General features: G+C 39.4%; 1 protein-coding gene and 1 long non-coding RNA gene across 13 annotated transcripts; one reads left to right on the forward strand and one right to left on the reverse strand.

Moving 5' to 3' along the window:
- Positions 1–1645: 1645 nt before the first annotated feature.
- Positions 1646–22061, reverse strand: LOC309712897 (alpha-1,6-mannosylglycoprotein 6-beta-N-acetylglucosaminyltransferase B-like). 12 transcript variants are annotated; one of them, XM_082544072.1, is made up of 18 exons: positions 20996–22060; positions 20520–20583; positions 15136–15265; positions 14897–15045; positions 10946–11010; positions 9346–9519; positions 9100–9267; positions 8837–9006; positions 8451–8582; positions 7869–8002; positions 7168–7272; positions 6444–6577; positions 5077–5232; positions 4853–4999; positions 4596–4712; positions 4405–4479; positions 2856–3016; positions 1646–2543 (listed from the first exon to the last, which is right to left on the reverse strand). In XM_082544072.1, exons 2-18 carry the CDS (start codon positions 20560–20562, stop codon positions 2372–2374), a joined length of 2232 nt encoding a protein of 743 aa, XP_082400198.1. In that variant the 5' UTR covers positions 20563–20583; positions 20996–22060; the 3' UTR covers positions 1646–2371. The 12 variants fall into 12 exon arrangements, 11 of the variants coding, with proteins under 11 accessions (XP_082400198.1, XP_082400197.1, XP_082400193.1 ...); XM_082544071.1 differs by having other exon boundaries at positions 1647–2543; positions 20520–20635; positions 21401–22060; XM_082544067.1 differs by having other exon boundaries at positions 1647–2543; positions 20520–20635.
- LOC309712902 lies at positions 2491–2907 on the forward strand. The gene is made up of 3 exons (XR_014278448.1): positions 2491–2560; positions 2666–2734; positions 2823–2907. It is a non-coding gene; the product is annotated as an uncharacterized lncRNA (long non-coding RNA).
- Positions 22062–23266: the final 1205 nt, after the last annotated feature.

Below are 23266 nucleotides of genomic sequence, written 5' to 3' on the forward strand. Positions count from 1 at the left end.
AGCAGCCTAGTGTTTACCAACTCTGCTGGCTGTGATGTCACCGGCAGTCATTGGCTCAAGCTAGAAGCTAGTAGTTATAGTTTTAACACTTCGTAACCTGTCACCTTGGTCTTGGTCACCTTGGTCTGTGAATTTTTCCCTCACTACACCAACATAACCTTGAATTTGCACGGTCTCAAGCACTGACTGTACAGATATTGCACTGAACAAAAAAAAATCTTGCATAGACAGCATTGTTGCCCTCAGGATGCACTGCAATCAGTTTCCAATCAGTCAGTTAGTCTATAGCACCAACATTTTCAGCTGTTTAAAATATGCTTTAGTTGTCATCATATTTTGTGGTGCTGCTTATCAATACTATTGAACTGGAGGTACAAATTTGCAGTTTGCAGCAATAACCACAGACCTCAAATTATCATCCAAATCACACAATGTCTACAATCAAATTGGTTTCTGGCAAACATATGGACTGTTTAAGTTCTGCACGCGTATACCCAATCAGCATGAGGTCAGTAGGCAACCATGGGGAACACTACAACCTTTGTCCCGGCTTGCTCCATCCGTACTTGGGCTTGTTTTTGAAGCCTCGGTTTGAACCCTCTGCTATCAGCCACCTGGGAAGTGAGTGACAGCTTTTATATGCCATAACACATGTAACTGATATGAGTCAATGTGACTCATCCAGAAATTACACACGATTTTCCACAAATTAGTTTCAGAGATGTCCCTCCGAGTCAAAAACAACTTTAATTTTCCTTTGTTTCAAATACCCTCCTGACTTAAAAAAAAGTCCATTTCCATCATCTTTGGACGGGTCCAGCTAATTTTGCAAAAGTCACATCTGACAGAGCCAGACAAATTCACAGAAATGCACAAAAGCTGTCACAAATATTGTTTTTGTGGACGATTTCACAGCCATTTACTAGTCTATCATGTTGTCAACTAGTCTTGTTGTCGCAGGCCTGAGCGGTCTGATCTCTGAGTGACAACATGTTCTGGTCACATAAAATGTACCGAAGCAAAAAAAAAGGTCTCTTTTTCCACCAGTTCATCAGCGTGTTGTTTCCAAGAAAAACCTCACATCAGTCAAGCTCAAAACAGCAGCTTGTTGCCATTGCTGGAGCCATCTTTGCTAACAGCTGTGCTTTGTAAGTGCAGCACCTCATCACTGACTGTGAGCTGTAGTTTCACCTTTACTTGTTATCATTTGTTTCTTTCATGTGTAGTTGTGCAACCGGTTGGTGGGGGTGATGAGAAAAGCCTGTGTGACTCTTTGAGCTTTCAGAATGGAAATGATTAAATGTACATATGTAAGATTTCCATTTTTGTTCATATCAGCTTGGACCGTAACGCACCCTTGGGCTCTCAACAAATCTGTAAGTCATGAAGCAATCGGGGAATAATCCTGGAACCCCAGTGCAAAATGAGACACTCGTTGTGATTAAAATCATTTTAAGCTTTAATTTCTATTTTTTTAAAAATCATGAAAATACAATTAATTCTGTCTTAACTGACTTTTTTCCCAGGTTTAAATGACATAAAGTTTGCATTTGAAAGCCAAACAATGAGTTCCTTCCTACAGCAATAGTGGGGAAGGGGGGGGGGGGCATAGATTTAAAAAGAGCTGAGGGGGTTTCCTAAGTCAAAGATGGTTGGGAACCAATGGTTTAGATGACAGTATAATAATGGTCATACGGCTGTGACCTCCCAAATGGATTCAGAGGTTATCCATGATTCACTCCGATAATGAGCCTCATCACTTAGGCTGTCACCCTCTCTCCTTTAAGGCCCCAGGCTAATATCTGCAGCCAGCAAAGCATGAAGGAGCAACATGAGCAGCAATCCCATGCAGCACTGGCCACTGTGATACATTACTGTAAGCGAATGAATAATTAGATACTTATTTTGCATAACACTGAAGCCTACTGCACTGTGTATGACTAGAGTAGGCGAAGAACTGATGTAAACTGGTCTGCTTTTGTACTCGCCGGTGCCAGTTTCCACTTGATTTAAACACATGTAAACACATTTTCCCTGAGGTGCATATTGCCGGCATTCAAAGGCTTTTTTTTCTTAAGCTACAGTAACACTTGACGCCAAGGGAAATCAGGCCTTGGATTTACAGTTCTTCAGCTTGTCAAGTACTTTAAGGAAAGGACATTCAGTCATGGTTACTTCCTCAGAATTGTATGTTATTTGAATGTGTACACGTACACAAACATGACTGCAAGGCTTTCAATGGCTTTGGCGGGAGAGCTGTCTCCCTTTTGTTGGGAATCTTTACCTGTACAGCATGCATTGCAGATGGCTCTTTGGTGCTTTTCCTGAGTTCTTTCAGTGTTACTTAGAGGCAGTCAAGACAGATTGCAACCTATCCAGTTAGGTGAGATTTGCAGGGACACAGTCTGCGATAGGACGGATCAGAGCCAGCACAACTGAAAAGCAGGGGCTCCTGCTGGAGGCCACACTGACGACCCCAAGGACTGTAAGAAGGAAACAAGTGGTTGAGTTCCGGCAGCACGCTGGCGCAACTTAATCCAAGCCTGCAAATTAAAAAAAGGTAATTAATTTATTTGCATATACAGTAGTGTACATGTTGATACTATAGAACATTCTACTATATTGCATTGTATTTGTTTAATGGTGTCTTTGTGATCTTGTTCAGTTTTATGGGGAATCCTGGATGTTGTACAAGAAAAACGGCGGTGATTACTGATTTTTATCTGCTGAAAAGGTTACACAGCATTAACATTCGGATCTTATTACCACCAAGAGATCTCAAACATGATTTTATTCATGTTTTGTCCTCGGTCTTTTTCCAGATGTGCATGTGTCAGTGTTTGCTAATTTCTCACCTGGTAAACGCAGCAGGGGTGTTGAGGTGGTGAAACAGAGCCGGCTCACACATGAGGGAGGACCGCCGGCACACACTCACACAGGACTGACCCAGTGGAGCGAGGTGAACCCTCAGAGCACTTTTTGGTGGCCAAGTAGGGACAGATTTACTGCAGAAGTTCTTGATGATAACAAAGAGAAGGAAAAAACTGACAACGATTAGAGTTTGAACCAAGCAAGAACTGAAAAATCGCTCCTCTATCTAACGCTCATAAGGGAACAAAGGCCTGGGAAACAATCCTGACTTTAACTTAAAATCTGGATTTATCTATTATATAGATACACATATACACACATCTTTGATAATATTCTGTTTGATAGATCCCCAACTGGAGAAATCTTTTTCTGTCAATACTTTACTCATATGAACTGCAGTTGTGATCAGAAGTTTCCATGCACTCATCATGGGCATGAATGTTATGGTATTGCTCTATTGGAATATCCAATAGGACCCAATAGTAAAGTTTAAGAATTTGGAGGTAGACCTCCATGATGATACCACCACTATGCTGATACAGTGTTGTTAGGTTTGAAAGGCTGAGATTTACTCCTCCAAACATACCTCTTGTCACTGTGGCTAAATAGCTTAATCTTTGTCTCATATGATCATAAAACATTTCTCCAGATGACATCTGGCTTGTCCACGTGGGCAGCTGCAAATTTTTAGTCAAGCTTGAATACATCAATTTTGGAGCATTGTGATGTAAAAAATCGCTTTACAGTGACGTTGGTGTTCCAGGAGTTTCAAGTTCAGGGCAGGCTTGAGCCTTCATGCTTCCTGCGTTGTTCCTGAACCCATATTCCCTTTTGAGGACCTTTGCAAAGAAGTGACACATCTGAATAACTTGTGCTTACGTGCAACTGTCTGAATTATGATCTTGGAATCTGCAGTTGTTTAGAAATGGCTCCAGCTAGTGTAAATCCACAGTTCTCCTTCTTAGCTCTTCACTGAGTTCCTTGGACTTTCCCAATGTTCTGAGGTCAATCCAGTGAGCACTGTCAAACAAATCCTTTTTGTGCCAGCAAAGAGAAAGAGTTGTAGGCTATCATGATCACTAATGAGATGTTAATAGGATTTGGCCTGGTCAAGTTAAAAGACCCTGTAGAACCTTAAACTTATTAAAAGATTGAAGTGAGTGTCTGTATACACCTGAGACTGTAAGTCTAATTTAAAACCTGTGAGGATTAGAGAAAATCCAAAATAATTACCAACTTGTGCACCCAATTTTTCATTTGTAAAGTCATTAACGATGTATGCTGTACAATCATTCCACTCTGGAAAGAACAGTTAAAAAAATAATTAAAAGCCCCAAATTATTGTGTAAAATTCTGACCACAAAAATTCCAACAAAGGCACCGAGGCGTCAACTGATAGGTTTACAAAGGCATGCACTCTTTTTTGAGATTTCCACACATTTCAGAACATACTTCATAAATCTGATTTATGACTGAAATTTGCTGGGGTACCACCTAATAATAATACTCCATCGCTTTTTTACATCTTTGTACCTGGTGAGTGATGTAACCAAGGACCCGCTTCAGCATTCCCACACAAGTGAACTCCTGAGGAGTGAAGGACTTCACCTGCAAGATCAGACATAAACACGCTACCTTAAATGGAATTTGGGGAAATAATATGTGTGCATGTTTGTACTGAGCATACAGTTTAACTGTGATTTAGTATATTTAGTCAAAACTACCTCACTTCTTAGAATCGCTTTGACGGCCTCGCGTATGTCACTCTTGTTGGTCACATCCACAGTCCATACGTAGGGTTTACCAATGAATTCCTCAGCATAAGGGTGCTGGGAGGAGATCTGCGATTGAAAATTATAAACTGTTATTATATCTTTGATAAAATATTGCCAGTATTTGGGATTCAACAATGAAATAACAATTTAGATAATATAAAATATTTATTTTCACGTTTTATCCCCATGATTTAAGAGTTGCTTGCCTGTCTTGTGGTGGGCTTGCCCTTGTAGAAGTCATTGCTGGCTGATGAGTGTGGAGGGTCAAATCTAGGCTGAATAAAGACACATCCCATTCCTATTGCCTCAATAGGTGCTGGACCTTCATAGGGGAAGCCAAGACCTACAAACAACTGAAAGGGAAGATTTATAATATTGCAGGTTATCCAAAATAATTCTCTTTCTACACTGTGATCGGCTTTAATTAGACCTTAGCTTTACGGAGAAGTTGTTGAAAGTGTTCCTGAGTCAGCAGTCCGTGGTTTCTGATGAAGCTGGGCAGATGCAATGTGTGTCCAGGAGGCTGATAGACTGTGGCGTGAGTCTCCAGTTCTTCACTGATCACTTTCACATACTCATATTTACCCTGGAGATTACACACAGAAAAACAACAACAATAAAAAAAAAACAGATGGATCACTGAGTACATGAAATTCAAGCGTGTTCAAAACCAAAATATACATGATATAAATATTTTCTTCTGTCCTGTGGCGCTATTTATCCATCTGGTGTAAGCTTCCCAATTTTGGTGATACCGGCTGTAGAAATGTTTGCCTTCACATCAGCATAACGGAATAAACATTGCCAGTCTTGTGGTTCTCCAAAAAAGTTCCAAAAAATGCCTTTTAAAAACAGAAATAACGATCAAGTTTCTCAAATAAAGCCACAAACTTTCTGTGAGCAACAGAACCATTTCCGTTCTACCAAAGTGAACCCACCAACCTGGCAAGCATGCAAATAAATGGAGTGGTATTTATATAGTATGGTATTTAACTGTTCTGCTCTAAGTGAATGAAATCACACCACATAAGCCATATTCACCCATTTACTTGGAATTACTTCTGCTCTTTAAAGTGAGCTCAACCTAATAGTTACATCGAGATCAGGGGTTCAGTGTTTCCAAAGTTTGCTCAACAATATTTGGTAACATGTAGACTGGAAGATGCCCTCTGCCCCCCTCCTAGCTATCTACCACTGATGAGACACTTGACATTAATGCTCCGTGTCTCATCTATAAGGTTTGCTAGTTGCATGTTTTCTTTGGCTGGCAGGCATAGTTTGGTATAAAGGCAAAAGCTTCACAACAATTGCCATGGAGCTTCAGATTTACTTATCTTTTAACTTTTCAACAATTCAAGTGGCTAGTGCCCTTAGTAACGCAGTTATTAGCAGTACCATCTAGAACTATCGTACTCGAGAGAAGGCAGACATTTTTATACCCAATATCTCCAGTGCAGTTCACACCAAAACATGAATCCTTAAATAAGTAGTTCTACAGGTCTGTCTATTAACAAGTATTTTTGAGTTTTGGGTGACGTACAAACTAAGATCTAGTCGATATGGTGGCCACGAGGTTTCAAACGCATTGCAACTTAAGGAAATGTCAACGTGTTTTTTTTTCTACTGCCATTGTGTTTTATTCAAGCTCAGCTGTGTTGTGTGTTTTTTAATAGTTGGTGTTTTCCTAAGGTTGCAGTGCATTTAACCTCTCATAGCCATCAAGTAGAGGACTTCTTGGCATAATTTGTTGTGAATGTTTGTTTTCTGGTATATATGCACTTTTTTTGGTCCTCATACCTGCCACATGTAGTCCTGTTTTCCATAGACCACCGCTATCCTGTCTTTCTTGTAGCTCACTGGCTCGAGCTCGCTTCCCTTCCTAACGGTTCCTTCACTCACAAAGCCCAGGAAGGAATTATCAGGAGTGTGAGCTGGAGAGAACAGAGCAAAGAGGACTTAAAGGAGATCTAAAAATAATTACTCAAGGGTTTGAACTTCAGCTACGTTCAGAGAGAAAAAGGTAAAGCAGCAAGTCAGTCCAGTAAGTTTTTGGTAGAAATGCTGACAGACTTGAGCAGAAACTTCTCCCTAACTTGGTGATTATTTTAACTAAACTGGATCAAAGACGGTGAACACTTATGAACCTATCTGCTTTGAAGATGACATAAAGAATAAGCTGATTGAGAGAAATGTGAAGGCTACTATTGCCGAGGACGCTTATTAGGACTATAGTTGAATAACAGTTTATATTAAAATTCTGCAAGAGGAAAAACATGCTGTGCAGCATAAATCATCCGCTGAAGGAAATGAGAACTCCACATATATAAGAGGGTTAGGTGTTTGGATAGGCAGCTGCCACCCTGCTGCCCTCTGACACACTGAGGTAGGTGTGAGAGATGAGTATTTACTTTAAAAGGAATGTGCCAGCAAAGGTGTGTGTTCAAACATCGATTTGTAACCTTTGCGTGTGTGTGTGTGTGTGTGTGCTGTCCTCTTGTCTCAAGATACTTGTTTAAAAGACCTTTGCCAAATCTCCCCTCATTCACCCAGCACAGAATTTCCTGCTGGCTCCTTTTCAGCTCCACTTGTCTCCAGCGTCTGTCTGGGTTCACCGCTTCACACACACCTATCAGATATAGTAGTGATATGCAATGAAACACTGCTATGGTCATGCAGCTTGTGGGGGTTTGGAGAAAAGCTGGGAGTGAATGAAGCGACCTTTGGTTTCTTCTGCCTGTTTACAGTTCTTGTTTCCTGTAATCCTTCAGTCAACTGTCTTCCTCTGGACTTTTGCAAAACAGAAGCATAAATGCTTAAACATTCTCAAACTTCATTCTTTTCTTTCGTCCTACCGTGTCCTTCTTCTGTTTTGTTTTCTTTCTGTCTTTTGGTCCTTCTCACATCCTCAACTAACACCCCCCTCCTCCTTTAGCAGGACAAATAAACAGTGTTCCAAGCTGAGGGATGAAGAGTGGCTCTCGGCCCAGGGCTTCCAGCTTTTCTCCATCTCCCGGCAGGGTGGGAAAGATGACAAGGAGAGGTGTTGGAATGAAAGCTCCGTCTGGGCACGAAGTTTATTTAACCTTAGCTGTTAATCCTCTCATTGTAAGGACACTTAGAGGGTTGCATTGGAGACATATATTTAGAGTGCATTTTAAGATAATTGTATCCATGCGTAGGAAAGACATAGGTACAAATCAACATGCGTACAAAATAACTTACGGAACATGGTCATGTACTGTGGAGGTTGGAGATCCCAGCTGCCCCACAGCGTTTTATATCCATGGCTACGTGCGTAGCTCGCAAAGTTAAAGGCTGGTTCAGTGCCAAATGAGTCCAAGATTCTGAAGCGACACCTAGAAAGATTGTTGTTTTTGTCATTCATTGATATACTTATTACTACATGTTTTGGCGCATAAAGCTGCAATCATCATGTGACATACTTATATTTAAAATCTCACAAAGCCCTGAATGTGTCGGGCAAATATCAGGGCCAATAAAAACTGGACAAAACAACATGTAAATGTTTAATTGCTTTGACTAAAGGATCTCACAGTTTTCCTACTTCACACTGAAACAATAATCCACTAAAGCAAGCTGTATAAACGTGTCATATAAGTTCAACTTTATGGAAAACAGAAGTAATTTTTTATTATTACTGGTGGTTTTTTTATTAATGACAATATCATTTTTTATTAATGACAATAATGGTAGTTTCTAAATCATTTATGACTACATCAAAAGTCTTCATAAGAAAGGACTTGAAATGTACTTCCTATATGATCCAGAAAATTGTTTATGTACTGGTAATGCTTGAAAGCCAGTCCCATGGCTCCTTGGAGGTGAGCGAGGCCATGATAGTCGGTATAAATGAGGTCAAAGGTGAGGGGCCTTTGGATCGGACAGCTGCCTCTGCCTGGAGCAGCACCTATCAAGCTGAATTAATCACAACAAACACAAGTCAGGTTCTAGAAAGGACAACAATAATATTGTTTCCCTCTTTTCATCACTACAGTGTAAAGTAATCACAGATTAGCTGGACTGACAAACACAAGGTTGTGTAAAACATGTATAAACTGGCTTTAAGGTCTGTAATTACATCATATATCAGTGATGCCAGAGTATAAATCCTATTCAGTCCAATTAACTAATGAAATTATGTCAAAATAAATAAAATTAGTAGTAGTAACCTGTGAAGTTGGTGCTGTGAGGTGCTGAAGATCAGGTTGTGGCCAAGGATTGTTAGGCAAGCGCTGAGGTCTGCCCACTGAACCAGTTCTCCTAAAGGACCACCTCTTTCCACCATTGCTTCAAAACGCTGGCCAACACTTCCAGATAGGGCACCAGGATAAAGCAGCACCTAAAGTATATAAAGTCCCAAATTATTATTTCATTGATTATCGACTATATAAAATGAAATACCTCAATAAACTTTAATCACTTATACATATACCCTCATCTGTGTGGAGACTGTGTTATTGCTGCTCTCTTTCATCCTCAGACCAGCCTGTATCCACCGTTCAGACATTTTTTCCACTCTGGAGCGGATAAACTTCATTGCTGGGCTGCTGTTGTTGCTGATCGCTTCATACAGTGGGAGTAGAGATTTACGTATCTCAGCCTGCAAATGATTATAACATGAAAGCAGTGAAAATGTCATCATTCCACATCGACATACACAGGCGCTTCAAGAAGCTACCTTCTTTGTGTGAGCTTGAGGTTTCTGATGCCATGGCAGACTAGAGTGGTTTCTTCCATCTCGAGGGGGACAAAAGTCCTCTGTCTGGCTGAGGTAAGTCAGTACGGAGCAAGTGGTACCATCCACTCCATAAAAAGCATAACAGGGGTCTGATTGCCACTGAGCCTGCAGGAACTGCCACAGAGAAACTTGTTATGTTATTAAACATGTTTTTTACCTGATCAAAATTGGTCTTTGTACACTGCAAAAACTGAACCATAAATGACACATTCATTTCACTGCCATTCATTTCAATACAACTGAACTCATTTCACTTTTATTTATATAGCACCAAATCGCAACAGCAGCATATCATAAGGTAAAGACACTATAATAATAGGGGGAAAACCCCAACAGTGGCTCCCTATGAGCAGGTACTTCGCAACAGTGGGAAGAAAAAACTTCAGTTTAACAAGAAGAAACTTCTGGCAGATCCAGATTCATGCTAAGGCAGGGCATCTCCCATGATTGGTTGGGGGTGAGGGGAGAACGATAAGACACACTGAAAAAGAGCTGGAGATTAATAAAACTAATGATTAAATGCAAAATGGTGCATAAGCACAAATAGTGAAAACAGAGGAGTGAAGAATAAAGGCTCAGTGCATCATGGGAAGCCCCCAGCAGACTAGGCCTATTGCAGTGTAACTAAGGGAGGATTCAGGGTCACCTGACCTAGCCCTAACTATATGCTATATTAAAAATGAAAGAGAGAGCGTCTTTAGGTAGAGAGTGAGTAGGTACCTTTTTAGATACTGTTTCTAAGATTTTTAGAACAGAGTACAATAACCTTACTTTTATCTTAATTTAGAAACAGTAAGTTAGAGGTCTTTATGTTTTTAAGACATTCCTGCAGATAAACTAATTGCTGTGTGTCATTTTGCTTCATGGGTAGAAAGAGCTGGTGTCATCTGTATAACAATAAAAATATACGGTGTACCTTCTAAGGGAAGCATTTATAATGTAAATAGAATTGGTCCCAGTACAGAACCCTGTGGAACTCCACAATTAACCTTAGTGTGTAAAGAAGATTCCACATTTAGATGAACAAATTTTTGACATTGCTTCCACATACAGTAGAATAGAGCTTTAGTCACACCCTCTCACAAAGAGAGAAGAGAGAGAAAAGTATAGATCAGGTGATTACAATGAAGGAACTAAATGCATTTGTCAGCAACAACTAATTTGCTTAGAACTTGATTGTGTATGGACAGCCACAGAGCGTCTTTTCCATTTACAAGGACTAGTATTATCGGGTTTTTAAGAAAATGCACAACACTTGTGTTACATAATGAATTTAACATATTGGCCAGTTACAGATATTGCGTCATAAAGCCATGGATGGAGCTGATACAATAACAAATCTATTAGCTAAGTAGGATTAGAAATGGAAGTCTTGTCTCTTGACCAGAAATAGATATTGACAAAAGTCATTCAAGGTTGAAATGTTTGCTAGGATGTCTTCATAGTAAAAATATTTTTTTTTTTAAAGCATTTTAATATGGGCATAAGCATTCCAATACACCAATTAAATTTGCACTCCAAAACATTTCCACTTTCTCACCTCCACCTTCTCTGCACATACTGGATATGCAGGATCCACTGGCACTTGACACTTCTCGTTGGACCCTGTGGGGTAACATATTAACCGTCAAACTTTTTTTTCCTTTTTATGGCACTTTTGAATGCACCATTATTCTTTAATTCCTGCATCAGTAACAAAACGTATACTGTTGAGTCACCTCAACTCGGCTAATGAAGAACAGCGGACAATAACTTTGATATACAACCTCTTGACTGAAATGTGCACAGTGAGTAGCAGCCATCAGCACAATGTATAGTGCTGCCATGCCTGTATGAGGTATTAGACTAGTGCTCTCAGAGACCCTTTCCCGTAAACCCCCCACCATCTCTAGCCCATGTCAATCAACTGGAATGAATGCACTCACGCACACCTGACACACCTGCCTCCTACCAAACATTCCCATTTACCATGCTGGCCTTGCCAAAGTACACAGTCCTTAACTGTGTAAAACAACCTAGTAAAAAGGGAAAGAGAAGAAAACTTGTAGGCTGAGCTGAAGCATGAGCACCTAAAAACAGTGTTATGCTATACGAGCACAGCAGAAAGAAAGAAAAAACCTTCTGCAAAAACAGGAGTATGGGCAGACAAGTTGGTGAAAGGACTCCTGGGTAATTCAGACATATTTTATGAGTGTGAGGTAATGTAGGAGGGAGAGGGTGAGGGGCGAATAGGCTGGTATTGGTGGGAAGTGTGTGCCTCTGAATATGCGGGTGGCACATGTGGACATGCATGTCCACAGAAGTGTGTCTACAAGCATATCCATGTGATGGTGTCTGTGTGGCCTAAACTATATGAATTCCACTTTTTGAATCATACTTACCCATCCCCGGCACTCACATACCCATACAATCCTTCGCGTGCTAACTGGCGTGCGTGCGTAACCCGACTCTCACCTGACACCTCACAGGAGGGTCGTAACGTAAACTTTTTTCCCTCCCCATGCCCAGTGGATTGGTGCTGGCTATGTGGGACTTGTTAAACTTCTATTCAAGGACTTCATCCCCCATAACCACCTGCACACACACTGACCTGTAGACCCACCATTCACACCTTCTATTATCACAGCTTGTTAATTTCAGTGTGTGGTTAACCTTTTCTAAGGCTGTGAACCATACATTTGGCTCAGAGGATCACTGTACCGATACAGGCACCCACAGAGAGGTAAGTAACCAGCCAATTATTGGGATTTTTTTTATTATTTAGTATAGTCAAAGCACAGTTTAATTTAAAAAAGTATAATTCTTATTGGATCTTGAACAATGGAGTGCTTCTAATGAAGGGAACTCTAAAATTAAGTTAAACTAGGAAAGATTTATATGCCCGACCTCTCAGTGAGACCCAGTCAGCCAAATTTAATCTCCTCAAATTTGGTTTTGGAAAACTTGAACTAACTAATAATTTGATTATATGTAAATTTTCCATGTCATTTTGTTTCATAGGTAAATTGTTAAATTTAATGGAATCTGATAAAATTAAATATACTTGATTGTTATACTGAAAATATTATACTGAATATATTTTTAATAATTAATTATTTGAAAAAAATACACCTTTGATTTTACATATTTCAGTTGCAAAGAATCTTTATATATACAGGATATACAGTTGTATACTGACAATTTACAAATTCTGAATGGAAAAAATAGTAATATAAAAAATGGTAATTCACTTTTTGCAAATTTAAAATTGAAGTTAAGTAACTATAACTTCGGGTTGTGCAAAAGTTTCGGCATCCCATTAAGTCATCTGTTTTGTATCAAGCTAAAAGTCTGTCTTTATTCTGTCTGCAATGTCCTGCGGATAACTATAACTCCTGAAATAGTTTTAGGTGGTCTTGTATATGTTTAAAATTCCCCTGCAGATTTTCAATAATGTTGAAGTCAGAGAACAGTGGGAGTCATTCCAAAAGCTTGAGCTCACACTCCTTGGAGATTTGCAAGGTGTTATTTTATCAAATTCCTATGGCTTTTTTGGCCAAATGGCACAATTTAGCATTTATTTGTCCCTCAAAGAAGTCTTTTATATCCAGACATTGCTTTACGTTGTTCACACGAGGACTTTTATGATGAGGCTACATGTAGAAGCTGTTAGTGCAGCAGATAAGAGAAGTTCTTTCAAAAGAGGACACACGAGCCACCGTCTGTGTTTGTTTCTATTCAGTCACTGATTTGAAAAAACCCAGTAGTAACTTGAATTTTTTTGAATTCTAAAATTGTTCGATTTGGCCATCGTAAGTGTTCTTTCCTTTCCCTGTTTAGTGCATAGTCAATTGACAGTAACACTTTATAATACAGCCCATAACTAAGGGCACAATTTTCCTGTAATTAAATAGGATTTCAAAGTGTTTAATTGAAATTACAGTGTAAATATATTTATCTAAAAATAATCAAAGGTAGGCAAAGTTAAGCCACTCTATATTTACCGAATACTTATGTTGAAAGAAGGAGAAATATTGTTTATTTTTCCGCTATGTTACCAATGAATAACGTAATACTTAAGGTTACTGACAGTATCATTATTTCTTTGTTTCCTGTAAAAACCTGACTTTTTACCTCCTTCTAGTGAAACTGCCTTTAAGTAGTTTTAGGCAAATATAATTGCAATTCCAAATAAAATACATTATAAAGCCATTTAATTACAGCGGAATTACCCCCTTAGTTGTGGGCTGCATTGTAAAGTGTTACCCACTTTTTTACTCTCAACTAGCATGCAAAGAACTCTATGAGCTGCATCCATAGATAGGTTTTTAGCACTCATGGACATATGCAAACCCGATGGATCAATTACAGGGTGCTTGGAGTTTAGTACCTTACCCAAGGATACTCTGATGTACAGATGCGGGAGCTGGGGATCAAATTACTGACCTCCTAAATTGGCAGACAGCTTTTGAAGTGTGTAGGTGATGATTGGCTAATGAGGAGATGTGTCTGAAACAAAAAGCATTATCTGCTCTACAAAAATAAAATAAAAAATAAAATGTGTGAGTAACTTCAGACTTGTACAACTGACTTCTAATTCTTGACACGTATGATTTGACACTAGGACGATTCAAAAACACTGACAACTGCCAGCACAACCCCTCAGCCTCCTAGTAGACACATCTGTGCTGTGAATATTTGAATGAAATTTAAAATATTCACAAGATTTTCAGAAAACTTCTTCTGACCTTGAGGTCAAGGTCACTGAGATTCGAACTCATCCAAGATTTTTAGTAGATACCCCTATGGTATAAATTTGAAACTCATACGTTGTCTCATTCTGAAGTTATGACATTCACATAGTTAGGTGTCCACGCCAGCTAAACCTTCTCACAGCCCCTATGCATATGACTGAATATGACAGGGTTTACTTTGTCTTTTGGTTCAGCAGATAGAGTTTCTTCCAGAAGTTTTTTCCCAGATCTCATCTTGACTACCACAACTCCCTCATTTTAATTCCTACAGAAACTGCAAGCTGGAATTGTTTTTTAGCTGCTTAGAGCGACTTTTGGTCAGAACAAGGTTTAGAGTCAGCAAATTTGCTCATTGTAGCTTTGAAGCTGTAGTGAGCAGAAAATTCCTAATCACAATTTTTGATGTGTTTACATTTGAAGAAAGATTTATTTTTAATGTCTGTTTGTTATTGTAGGGGTTGTATTCCCTTTATTTTTACTTCAATAATTACCACTAAAGCAAATATTATTTGCTCATGGGTGCCCAAACCATTGCGTACAAGTTTACAATTTCCACCCACAGGAAATAACAAATCCAAACTGAACAATGAAATACAAAACTGTCTCTTGAAGTCAAGAAAAAAGTGAGCACATATGGTAAGTCTATTCCTGTATCATCGTTTTAGTTTAAGAGAATCGAGGTTGATCATTGTAAACACAATGTAAACCATGTTAAGTCATTTAAGAAATATTGGAAGTGATAAAAGCCTGGACTTCACCTGTGTGTGATCTACGGCTAACAAGTGGTGTTGGAGCTTCAGCCTGATGGTGGTGTTGGTGGTGACGGCTGAGCTGATCAAGCCTCTGCGATACTCTTTTCAGCTCTCTTTCTACTAAACGAGCCAAACCTTGCTGGTCCTGTCTGAAGCTGGGAAAAAGCAGAAACCCATGTGTGACCACAAAAATGCACTATAAGTCATATCTATATTTAAAAATACTGAGCTCCACAAATCAATACCTTTGCAGCAGCAAAGTGAGATCATTTCTGGTCAGCTTGGAGCCATCTTTCTCTCTGCTCAGCCTCTGTACCTGAGTATTCAAAGCCTCCAAGCGAAGAGCCAGGTTACGAAAGCTAAGCCCACGCTGACCTGTAATTTAAAGTATACGCATAGAGTATGTCACATGTTGTAATCTAGAAGTGGTATTATTAAGTCTAAAATGAATATTATTAGTCTATTAAATAAAGGTATTCATAAAAACACACTCTTTCACTACAAAGAGCACTATTGCATTTTATTTGACTAAACTTATTTGCTCAAACCTTGTCCCATAAACCCCAAGAAATAGCAAACTCAGTGGGTTAAAATGTGACTTTAAGGTTTCCTGACTGAGCAACAATGAATGATGAACCAGGAGGGAGACCACTCTATTTAGCGAATGCTTGCACATTCTTTATTAGAGGTCACGCTAGTTCAAAATACTGACCTCACGTGCTTTAGAAAAGGCTCTTTAGCGTTCCAGTTTGCCGGTTGGACTTGAAGCAGACTGGGTTTGAGTCCCGCCCACAGCCCTTTGCTGCATGTTTTCAAACTCTCTTACTCTGCTGTCCTGTCTTTCTTCACTATCGCTATCTAATAAATCAAAAATTTAAATAAACAACAATAATAATAATAATCAAGCAAAAAGAAAAGTCTCTGAGGTGATATACAGTCATGGTTAGGAGTTTACATCCCCACCTCATGGGCATGAATTTTGGACTTTTAATGATTTCTTTGAACTTTTCTTTTTCAAGGGTAGATATGATTGAGTAGCACAAACTGTTACTGACCTAAATGTTGAATTTTCTTTGATCGTCAAAGGGTCAAAGTATACATAAAGACCCACATACAACCCCACTAATAGTTGGTTAAATTTCCCATAGCAAGTTCCACCTCGAGCAGATATTTATGGCATAATTAGTTCACTCTGCAAGGCAGAATTAGTATAGTTGATTTGAATTGTTTGGTTTCCTGAAATGGATCCAGCTTTTAAGTGTTGTCCACAAATTTTTAACAGGGGTGAATTCGGCGCTTTGGAAACACCATTCCAGCAGCTTAATGTTATCCTTCTTTAGCCGTTCCAGAACCAGTTTTGTTGTGTGTCTGGCATCATTGTCCTGTTGGAACACCCACTTGTGTTTCTATGTGCTCCAATCTTCTAACTGTTGATGTGAGGTGTAGTTGAAGAATCTGGAAGTAGTCCTCTTTTTTTAACTGCTCCATCCACTTCGTGCAATGCACCAGTACCACTGGCAGCAAAACACCCCCGAAGCACCGCGCTACCACCATCATGCTGGACAGTTGCTGTAGTGTTCTTAAATTTGAAAACCTCACCTTTATACCTTCAAACATACCTCATGTCATTGTGACCACTAGCTCAATTTTTTGACTTGTTTGACCATCAAACTTTTCTACAGGAGGCTTGTCCCCGTAGGCAGACGCAAACTTCAGTCGAGGTCAATGGTGTTGATTTTTTGGTCTGCACCTTCTCAGTAAGATTCATTTCAGTGTTAACGGTGACGCTGGTGTTCCAGCAGTTTCCCATTCATGGCAGACTTGAACCTTCCTGGTTCATGGGGTTTTCCTAACTATCTTAACCGATTTCCTCTCATCTAAGGGTGACAGTTTGAGTCTTCCTCCAGACCTCTGCAAAGTGGTGACACATCTGAATAACTTGTGCTTACGTATAACTGTCTGAATTATGACCTTGGAATCCGCAGTTGTTTAGAAATGGCTCCAACTTGTATAAATCTACAATTCTGTTTCTTAGCTCTTCACCAAGCTCTTCACCAAGTTTCTTTGGACTTTCCCAAAGTTCTGAGTCAATCCAGTGAGGGCTGGTGAATAAATCCTTTTTATGCTTGCAAAGAAACACTACCAGTTGTAGTCCACCATGATCGCTAATGAGAAGTTAATAGGCCTTGGTCCAGTGAAGTTAAAAGACACTGTAGAACCATAAACCTATTAAAAGATTTGTGTAAATTTATAATAGTCCTTCTGACAGTTGTAGACTTCTCACCACAACTGTACACATACATGAAAAAAGAGGTCAGTTGCCCTACGTCACCATACATACATCTTGCTAGTTGACCAAAGGAGGTAGGTTACAGTGATATTTTTAACACTGACTATTATGACAAGTTAAACAAGAACCCTCTACTTCTTGAGTTTGGGCATGTGGACGGAGTATATAGTAACTGGGTGACCTAAAGCAGCATTTTTCATTGTCAGAACCTCAGTTAGACAGCCCTCTAACTGTGAAAATAGCGACTGTATGTTGCCATAAATACTGATGATGATGCTTAAAGAGTTCAGAGTGAAACAGCGTAATATATTGAGGATGTCTTGACCAAACAAAAATTCTATTCACAAAGAGCATTTTAAAATAGTTTTGCTGGCATTGAGCATCAAATATTGAGTGCTACACTGGCTTTAACTTGTGATGCACAGAGAAAATCATAATGTCATTTCATCTTTGTTTGCTCAGCTGATTGTCAACATGTTATTACTGGCCTGCCAGGGCTCCTTTGGGTGCAGAGACAATGAGAGAGGACATGGGACCCTGCAATAACTTACAAGCTAACTGCATGACTGTAATAGTTCAAAGCTTGTAAAGATTGTGCAGCTAGTAAAATCATGTGTTTCTGTATGTTTACATGTCTGCAACCTTTACTTTGAAGTCGCAGACGTAGAAAATAGAAAATGTTTCAAATCAAATTCAAATCATTCCTCATTTGTGTTTTCTTTTTCTTTTTTTTCATATATTTGTCACAGTTACATGTTACAAATCCTTAAACAAATTCTTATAATAGACAAAGATAACCGGAATAAATACAAAATGCAGTTTCTAAATGATGATTTCATTTATTATGAGAAAAAAGTTATCCAAACCGACCTGCCGTATGTGAAAAAGTAGCTGGCAGCTAAACCTAATAATTGGTTGTGTCAACCTTGGCAGCAAGAAGTACAATCAAGCCTTTGTGATAACAGACAAATACTCTTTTACTACACTGAAAAAGAATTTTGGCCCATTCTTTTGTGCAGAATTGTTTTAATTTAGCCACAGTGGAGGGTTTTTAGGCCTGTTGTCATCATACTAACGTATCTTACTGGGGTTGAAGTACAGAATTGACTGGGTCTCTCCATTAGCCAATCAGAGGTGCACTTGCATATGATCATTGTCCTGCTGCTTAACCCAAGTGCCACTGAGCTCAAAGGCAAAAACTGCTCCCCAGACGTTGTCTTTCAGGATTTCCTGGTAGATCGCAGAATTGATGGTTCAATCAATTATGTGCATCAAAAATAAGCCTCTGCGAGATAAGCAGTTCAGAAGGTTGGATCTAAGAGTTCACACTTGGAAATTGGAGCAGAGATGCCAAAGGGATCAAACGCTGGGTCAGGGGCTCACTGGATTTTATTCCTTGTTGCCAAAAAAAATCCCCAAAAAGCAAAACTAATGCTAGAAAACAAACGCGTTCATAAATACTTTGTGAACCAAACATCTACGCTTTTATAGGCCCCCTGTCAGTCAAGCCCCCTTAGAATCATCACTTTTCTCCCTGCCTGCTGTTCTTCAGATGTTTTTCTGGGTCCTTTTGTGTCCTCCTGGATGAGTTGTCAGTGCACTGTTGGAGTCATTTTGGTTGGTATTCCTGGAAAGATTTGCCGCTATTCCAAGTTTTCTCCATTTCTGGATAATGGTTCTCGCTGTCGTTCACAGGAGTCCCAAAACCTTAGAAAGCCTTTGTAAGCTCTTGCAGCCTATTGGATGTCAATGTCTTTGCCTCTCTGTTCGTTCTTTAAATCGTACCATGATGTGTTGATTTTCAAGCTCTTTTAGCCTGCTTCACTTTGTCAGACATGTTCTGTTTAAGTGATTTCTTGAATCAGCAGGTCTGGCAGTAATCAGGTCACGGTGTGGAAAGTGAAACTGAACTCAGCTTTCCAAAACAATGTGGTTAATTACCGTTATTTCATAATTTAATAGGAGGGGCAATTACTTTTTCCACAAAGGGCAGGTAGGAAATGAATGAATGAAATCATCCTTCAAAAACTGCATTTTGTATTTACTCGGGTCATCTTTGTCTAATATTAAATGTGTTTGATGATCAGAAAACTGTAAGTGTGACAAATGTGCAAAAAATAAGAAATCCTGAATTTTCATAATACGATATCAGTGCAATCGGGCATCATTTTAAGATTTAATATATCAAATAACTTTGCAAAACTGCAGATTTTCCACAGAGATGAATGTTTGGTGATAAATAGGAGCTGGATTAATTGTGTACAGCTATCGTGGGGCGATCGTGGCTCAAGAGTTGGGAGTTCGCCTTGTAATCGGAAGGTTGCCGGTTCGAGGCCCAGCTCAGACAGTCTCGGTCGTTGTGTCCTTGGGCAAGACACTTCACCCGTTGCCTACTGGTGGTGGTCAGAGGGCACGGTGGCAACAGTGTCCGGCAGCCTCGCCTCTGTCAGTGCGCCCCAGGGTGGCTGTGGCTACAATGTAGCTTGCCATCACCAGTGTGTGAATGGGTGGATGACTGGATATGTAAAGCGCTTTGGGGTCCTTAGGGACTAGTAAAGCGCTATATAAATACAGGCCATATTCCCATGTGGTATTTTTTCCAGTACAACTACTGCTGGGTGGCTCTTTGTACACAACTTCTGGTGGGTCCCACAGAGCACAAAGCAATTGTGGCTGTGTGTGTCAGTGGCTTAAATGCAGGAGTGGGTTATACTGTCTGCTAAAAACAATTTTCCTAGAATTTGAGACGAAAAGCATCGGAATGTTTAGACAAGTATCATCTTTTGTGGTTGCATTTTGAAACCGATTCACTGATAGGCACATTGTTCAAGTCTTTCACAAAAGAGCTGGCTCTTTCTTATGTTAAGTGTATATATTTGGTTACTAATCCTCACAAGACAGCTATTTTTATTCACTGTAGAAGCATATTATGTATAAATGTATTCCTATGTGTGGCATTACCACACTTCATATAAGTCAAGTGAAGTGAATTAAGAAACCTTCCCAAACAACCTTGTCTACACCATCTTAAATGCCTTCCTTTAGAGAAACAGTTTAGCCAGACAAATGATTTTGGGATTGGCCACAAACCCACAACTGTCAGACGCCTGGGAGGGCCCACCGGGAACTGTGTACAAATCTTCATATAACACTGGCAAATCAGTCAGGTCAGATCTTAATCTCTGCACACAAAGAGCTTCTTTCATAATCACTGTTGCCCAAAACTATGGTAATGTGGGTGCGCGCTAATGTATTACCATTTTTGCATTTTCAGAAAAGTTTTAATAGGAAACTAAATCCACTTGTAAACTAAACTGTGTGTTCGTGTGTATGAGTTACCCAGATCCTCGGGTGAGCTCCCTGCAGGATCATCTCTGGTCATCTCCAGTGGCACCCACAGGCTCTGTAACAGCAGGGTGACCACAGACAGGCACAGACACAGCACCAGGCAGCCACTAGAGGGCACAATACACAGAGAAACACTCTACAGAACAATCAGTGGTCACCAAGCCTTTTTTGGTGTGATGTACCTCCACAGCCCAGCAAAATAGGCTCATGTATCCTTATTTGAAACTGGATGTTATTCAGTGTTGTGTTTTATGTTGACACACTGTAGAAGCCATTGTAGACTTTGTCCTACCTGTGAGTGGGTTTACTTTGACTCTAACTCTTCCACTAGTTTTATCTTTAAACTATATGCTAACACAATTTTAACATTATTGCTAGCTTTACCTATTAGCTACTCGTTTTAGATAATTATTTAAGCCGTTTTTATTACTTTAATATCCCGTTTCTTTTAGGTTAAGCCTACTTACCTGTTACTTTTGTTAGCAGTTGTTGTTGCTTGATGATAAGTCTACCTTTGGCAGACAGTTTAAGCTAACTATTTCAGCTACCCCATAGCCTGCGTTTTTAAACTGACAAAGGCTATGTCCACACGTACCCGGGTATTTTTGAAAACGCAGATTTTTCTATGTGTTTGCACCTTTCGTCCACACGAAAACGGAGATTTTTAAAAACTCCGGCCAGGGTGGATATTTTCTAAAACTCCGTTTTTGCATTTATGTGTGGACGAGAAAAACGGAGAAAACGCAGCGTCAAAGATGTGCGCCTTTTTTGACGTCACAGTGTGCGCCACGTTATTGTTTCGGTGAAATGAATTTCTACAATACTGTTAATTGTACTCTCTGCAGTGTTTAAATGCTTACATATATACACACATTTACTCTCCAGCTTTGTTTACTTTTTCCCACTGAGGCTTCTAGACTTCTGATTGGCCAACATTTCTACACGGTTAGGAATATAGCGCCACCTGCTGCTTTGGCATGTTCCTAGCAGCGTTTTCCTTCATTTCTGCCTTTACGTGTGGACGGGATTCTTTTTTAAAACGGAAACGGAAAATCTCCGTTTTCAAAAATACCCGTGTACGTGTGGACGTAGCCAAAGAATGTAATTGAATACAATACAGCGTTAAAGTCAGAAGCTATCCCTCATTTTTATACATTGCTTGGATAATGGGACATAGGTGATGCAGTTTACATGGAAATACAGTATATCAGGCAAATGCATGGTCATTTTGTATGAACACATTTATTCTTCACACAGTTTGAACTCTCTTAGGCATCTTTCATGTAATTTTATTAAGTAGTTTTCATTCATCATTATCCAGGCTTTTTCTTTTCTTTTTTTCTGTCTTGAGATGATCCCACTCTGGGCTTTGGCAGGCCAGTTCATGAGTTTCGTTGTGATTTTCTATCTAGATATACTTTTACTACATTGTTGAAAAATTAAGCTGTTGATAATTAGACTTTTTCCAGATGGTGGATCAAATCTGATGGTAAAGTCTGGCTCCTTGAAAGCAATATATAAAGAAGTGAGAGGTAGTTAAATACTTTTGCATAGTATTGAACTACCTCTAAAATATTAATTTTATATATAGGTGTATTTTGTTATCAAATCATAATTCACGTCTTTTCAAATGGTTGAGGGTGTAGTTTTGCCTTTAATCTCTAAAAATGCCCCCAAAGAGAACCTGTCTGACAAGACACCATTTGCTGCAGTAAAATCAACACCATCTTGTTGTTATTATTTCCTTTGATTGTTTATTTTTATTATTTATTGGCCATGCATCTTGCAGGAAATAAAACATCACTTTTTAAAATTAGTTTTCACCATGCCCAACCAGTTAAATGTCCTTTAAACTTTATAAATTTGGTTTTAGTAGTAACCTTGATGCGATTAAAAAAACACACACAGGCGGACTTTGCCTTTCACTAAATTCATTTAGTGAATGTGGAGAGCTAAATTGTTCCATGACTTCAAGTGAGGGGACTCTGGCGTGTAAAAACAAGTATTTGAAGATTTAATTGGGGCTTAGAGAGCCATCACTCTCTCTCACTTTCATCAGGCCAGTAAAAGTATTCACCCTAACCCGAAAACATACTGCATAGCCAGGCTCAAATGCCCACACAATAACTTTGAGGGCTCTCCTAGTGCCTATAAAGCTCCAGATTCAGATCCAGATCAAATTATTTTCCACTCAGTTGCATTTCATCAAAATTGTCAGTGCACTCATCACAAACTTTAAGCTGAACGGCTCAAAAGCCTCACAGGAGAAATCATGTTAAAACAAGTTACTGAGTAATGGTTGGCCTACTGCTGGTGATATCACATGCTGGGGAGATCCAGTTATGCACTAAAACCAGCTAAACAATTAGCTGTCAAAATGAAAATGACAATTTCAGGCAGCCAAAGGAAGAAAAGCAATATGTGACCTGTTTTTCTACTGTGAGCTATAACGAGACTGGGGCTTACCTACGAGGCCGCAGTGTGACGCGCATGGCCCTCAGTTTACAGGGAGTAGGATGTCACTGTCGAAGTAATAACATTAGAAATTCCAATAAATTAAACATGCACTACACTGCAAAAGTGGTACGGTTACATTTCTTATTAACTAATTTGGATTGAAGTGACAGAAAACCATTGTACTTTTTCTTTTTAAAATTGCAAATTAATGGGCACACTTTCCAGCTAAACTCCATCAACAAATTTTACAGGCATAAATAGATGTCAGAGTAATGCTGCTG

The sequence above is a fragment of the Aulonocara stuartgranti genome (genome assembly GCF_965226115.1).
Source record: "Aulonocara stuartgranti genome assembly, chromosome: 8".
NCBI classification, from domain to species: Eukaryota; Metazoa; Chordata; class Actinopteri; order Cichliformes; family Cichlidae; genus Aulonocara; species Aulonocara stuartgranti.

What these genes read in the sequence shown, in the direction of transcription:
- LOC309712897 (XM_082544072.1), bottom strand. Translation starts at nt 20,562, where the DNA reads ATGACCAGAGATGATCCTGCAGGGAGCTCACCCGAGGATCTGG. An exon ending in CTCACTTTGCTGCTGCAAAG is followed by an intron (nt 15,046 to 15,135) that starts GTATTGATTTGT and finishes GCTTTTTCCCAG; the next exon opens with CTTCAGACAGGACCAGCAAG. An exon ending in TTGGTTACATCACTCACCAG is followed by an intron (nt 3,017 to 4,404) that starts GTACAAAGATGT and finishes GTTATCATCAAG; the next exon opens with AACTTCTGCAGTAAATCTGT.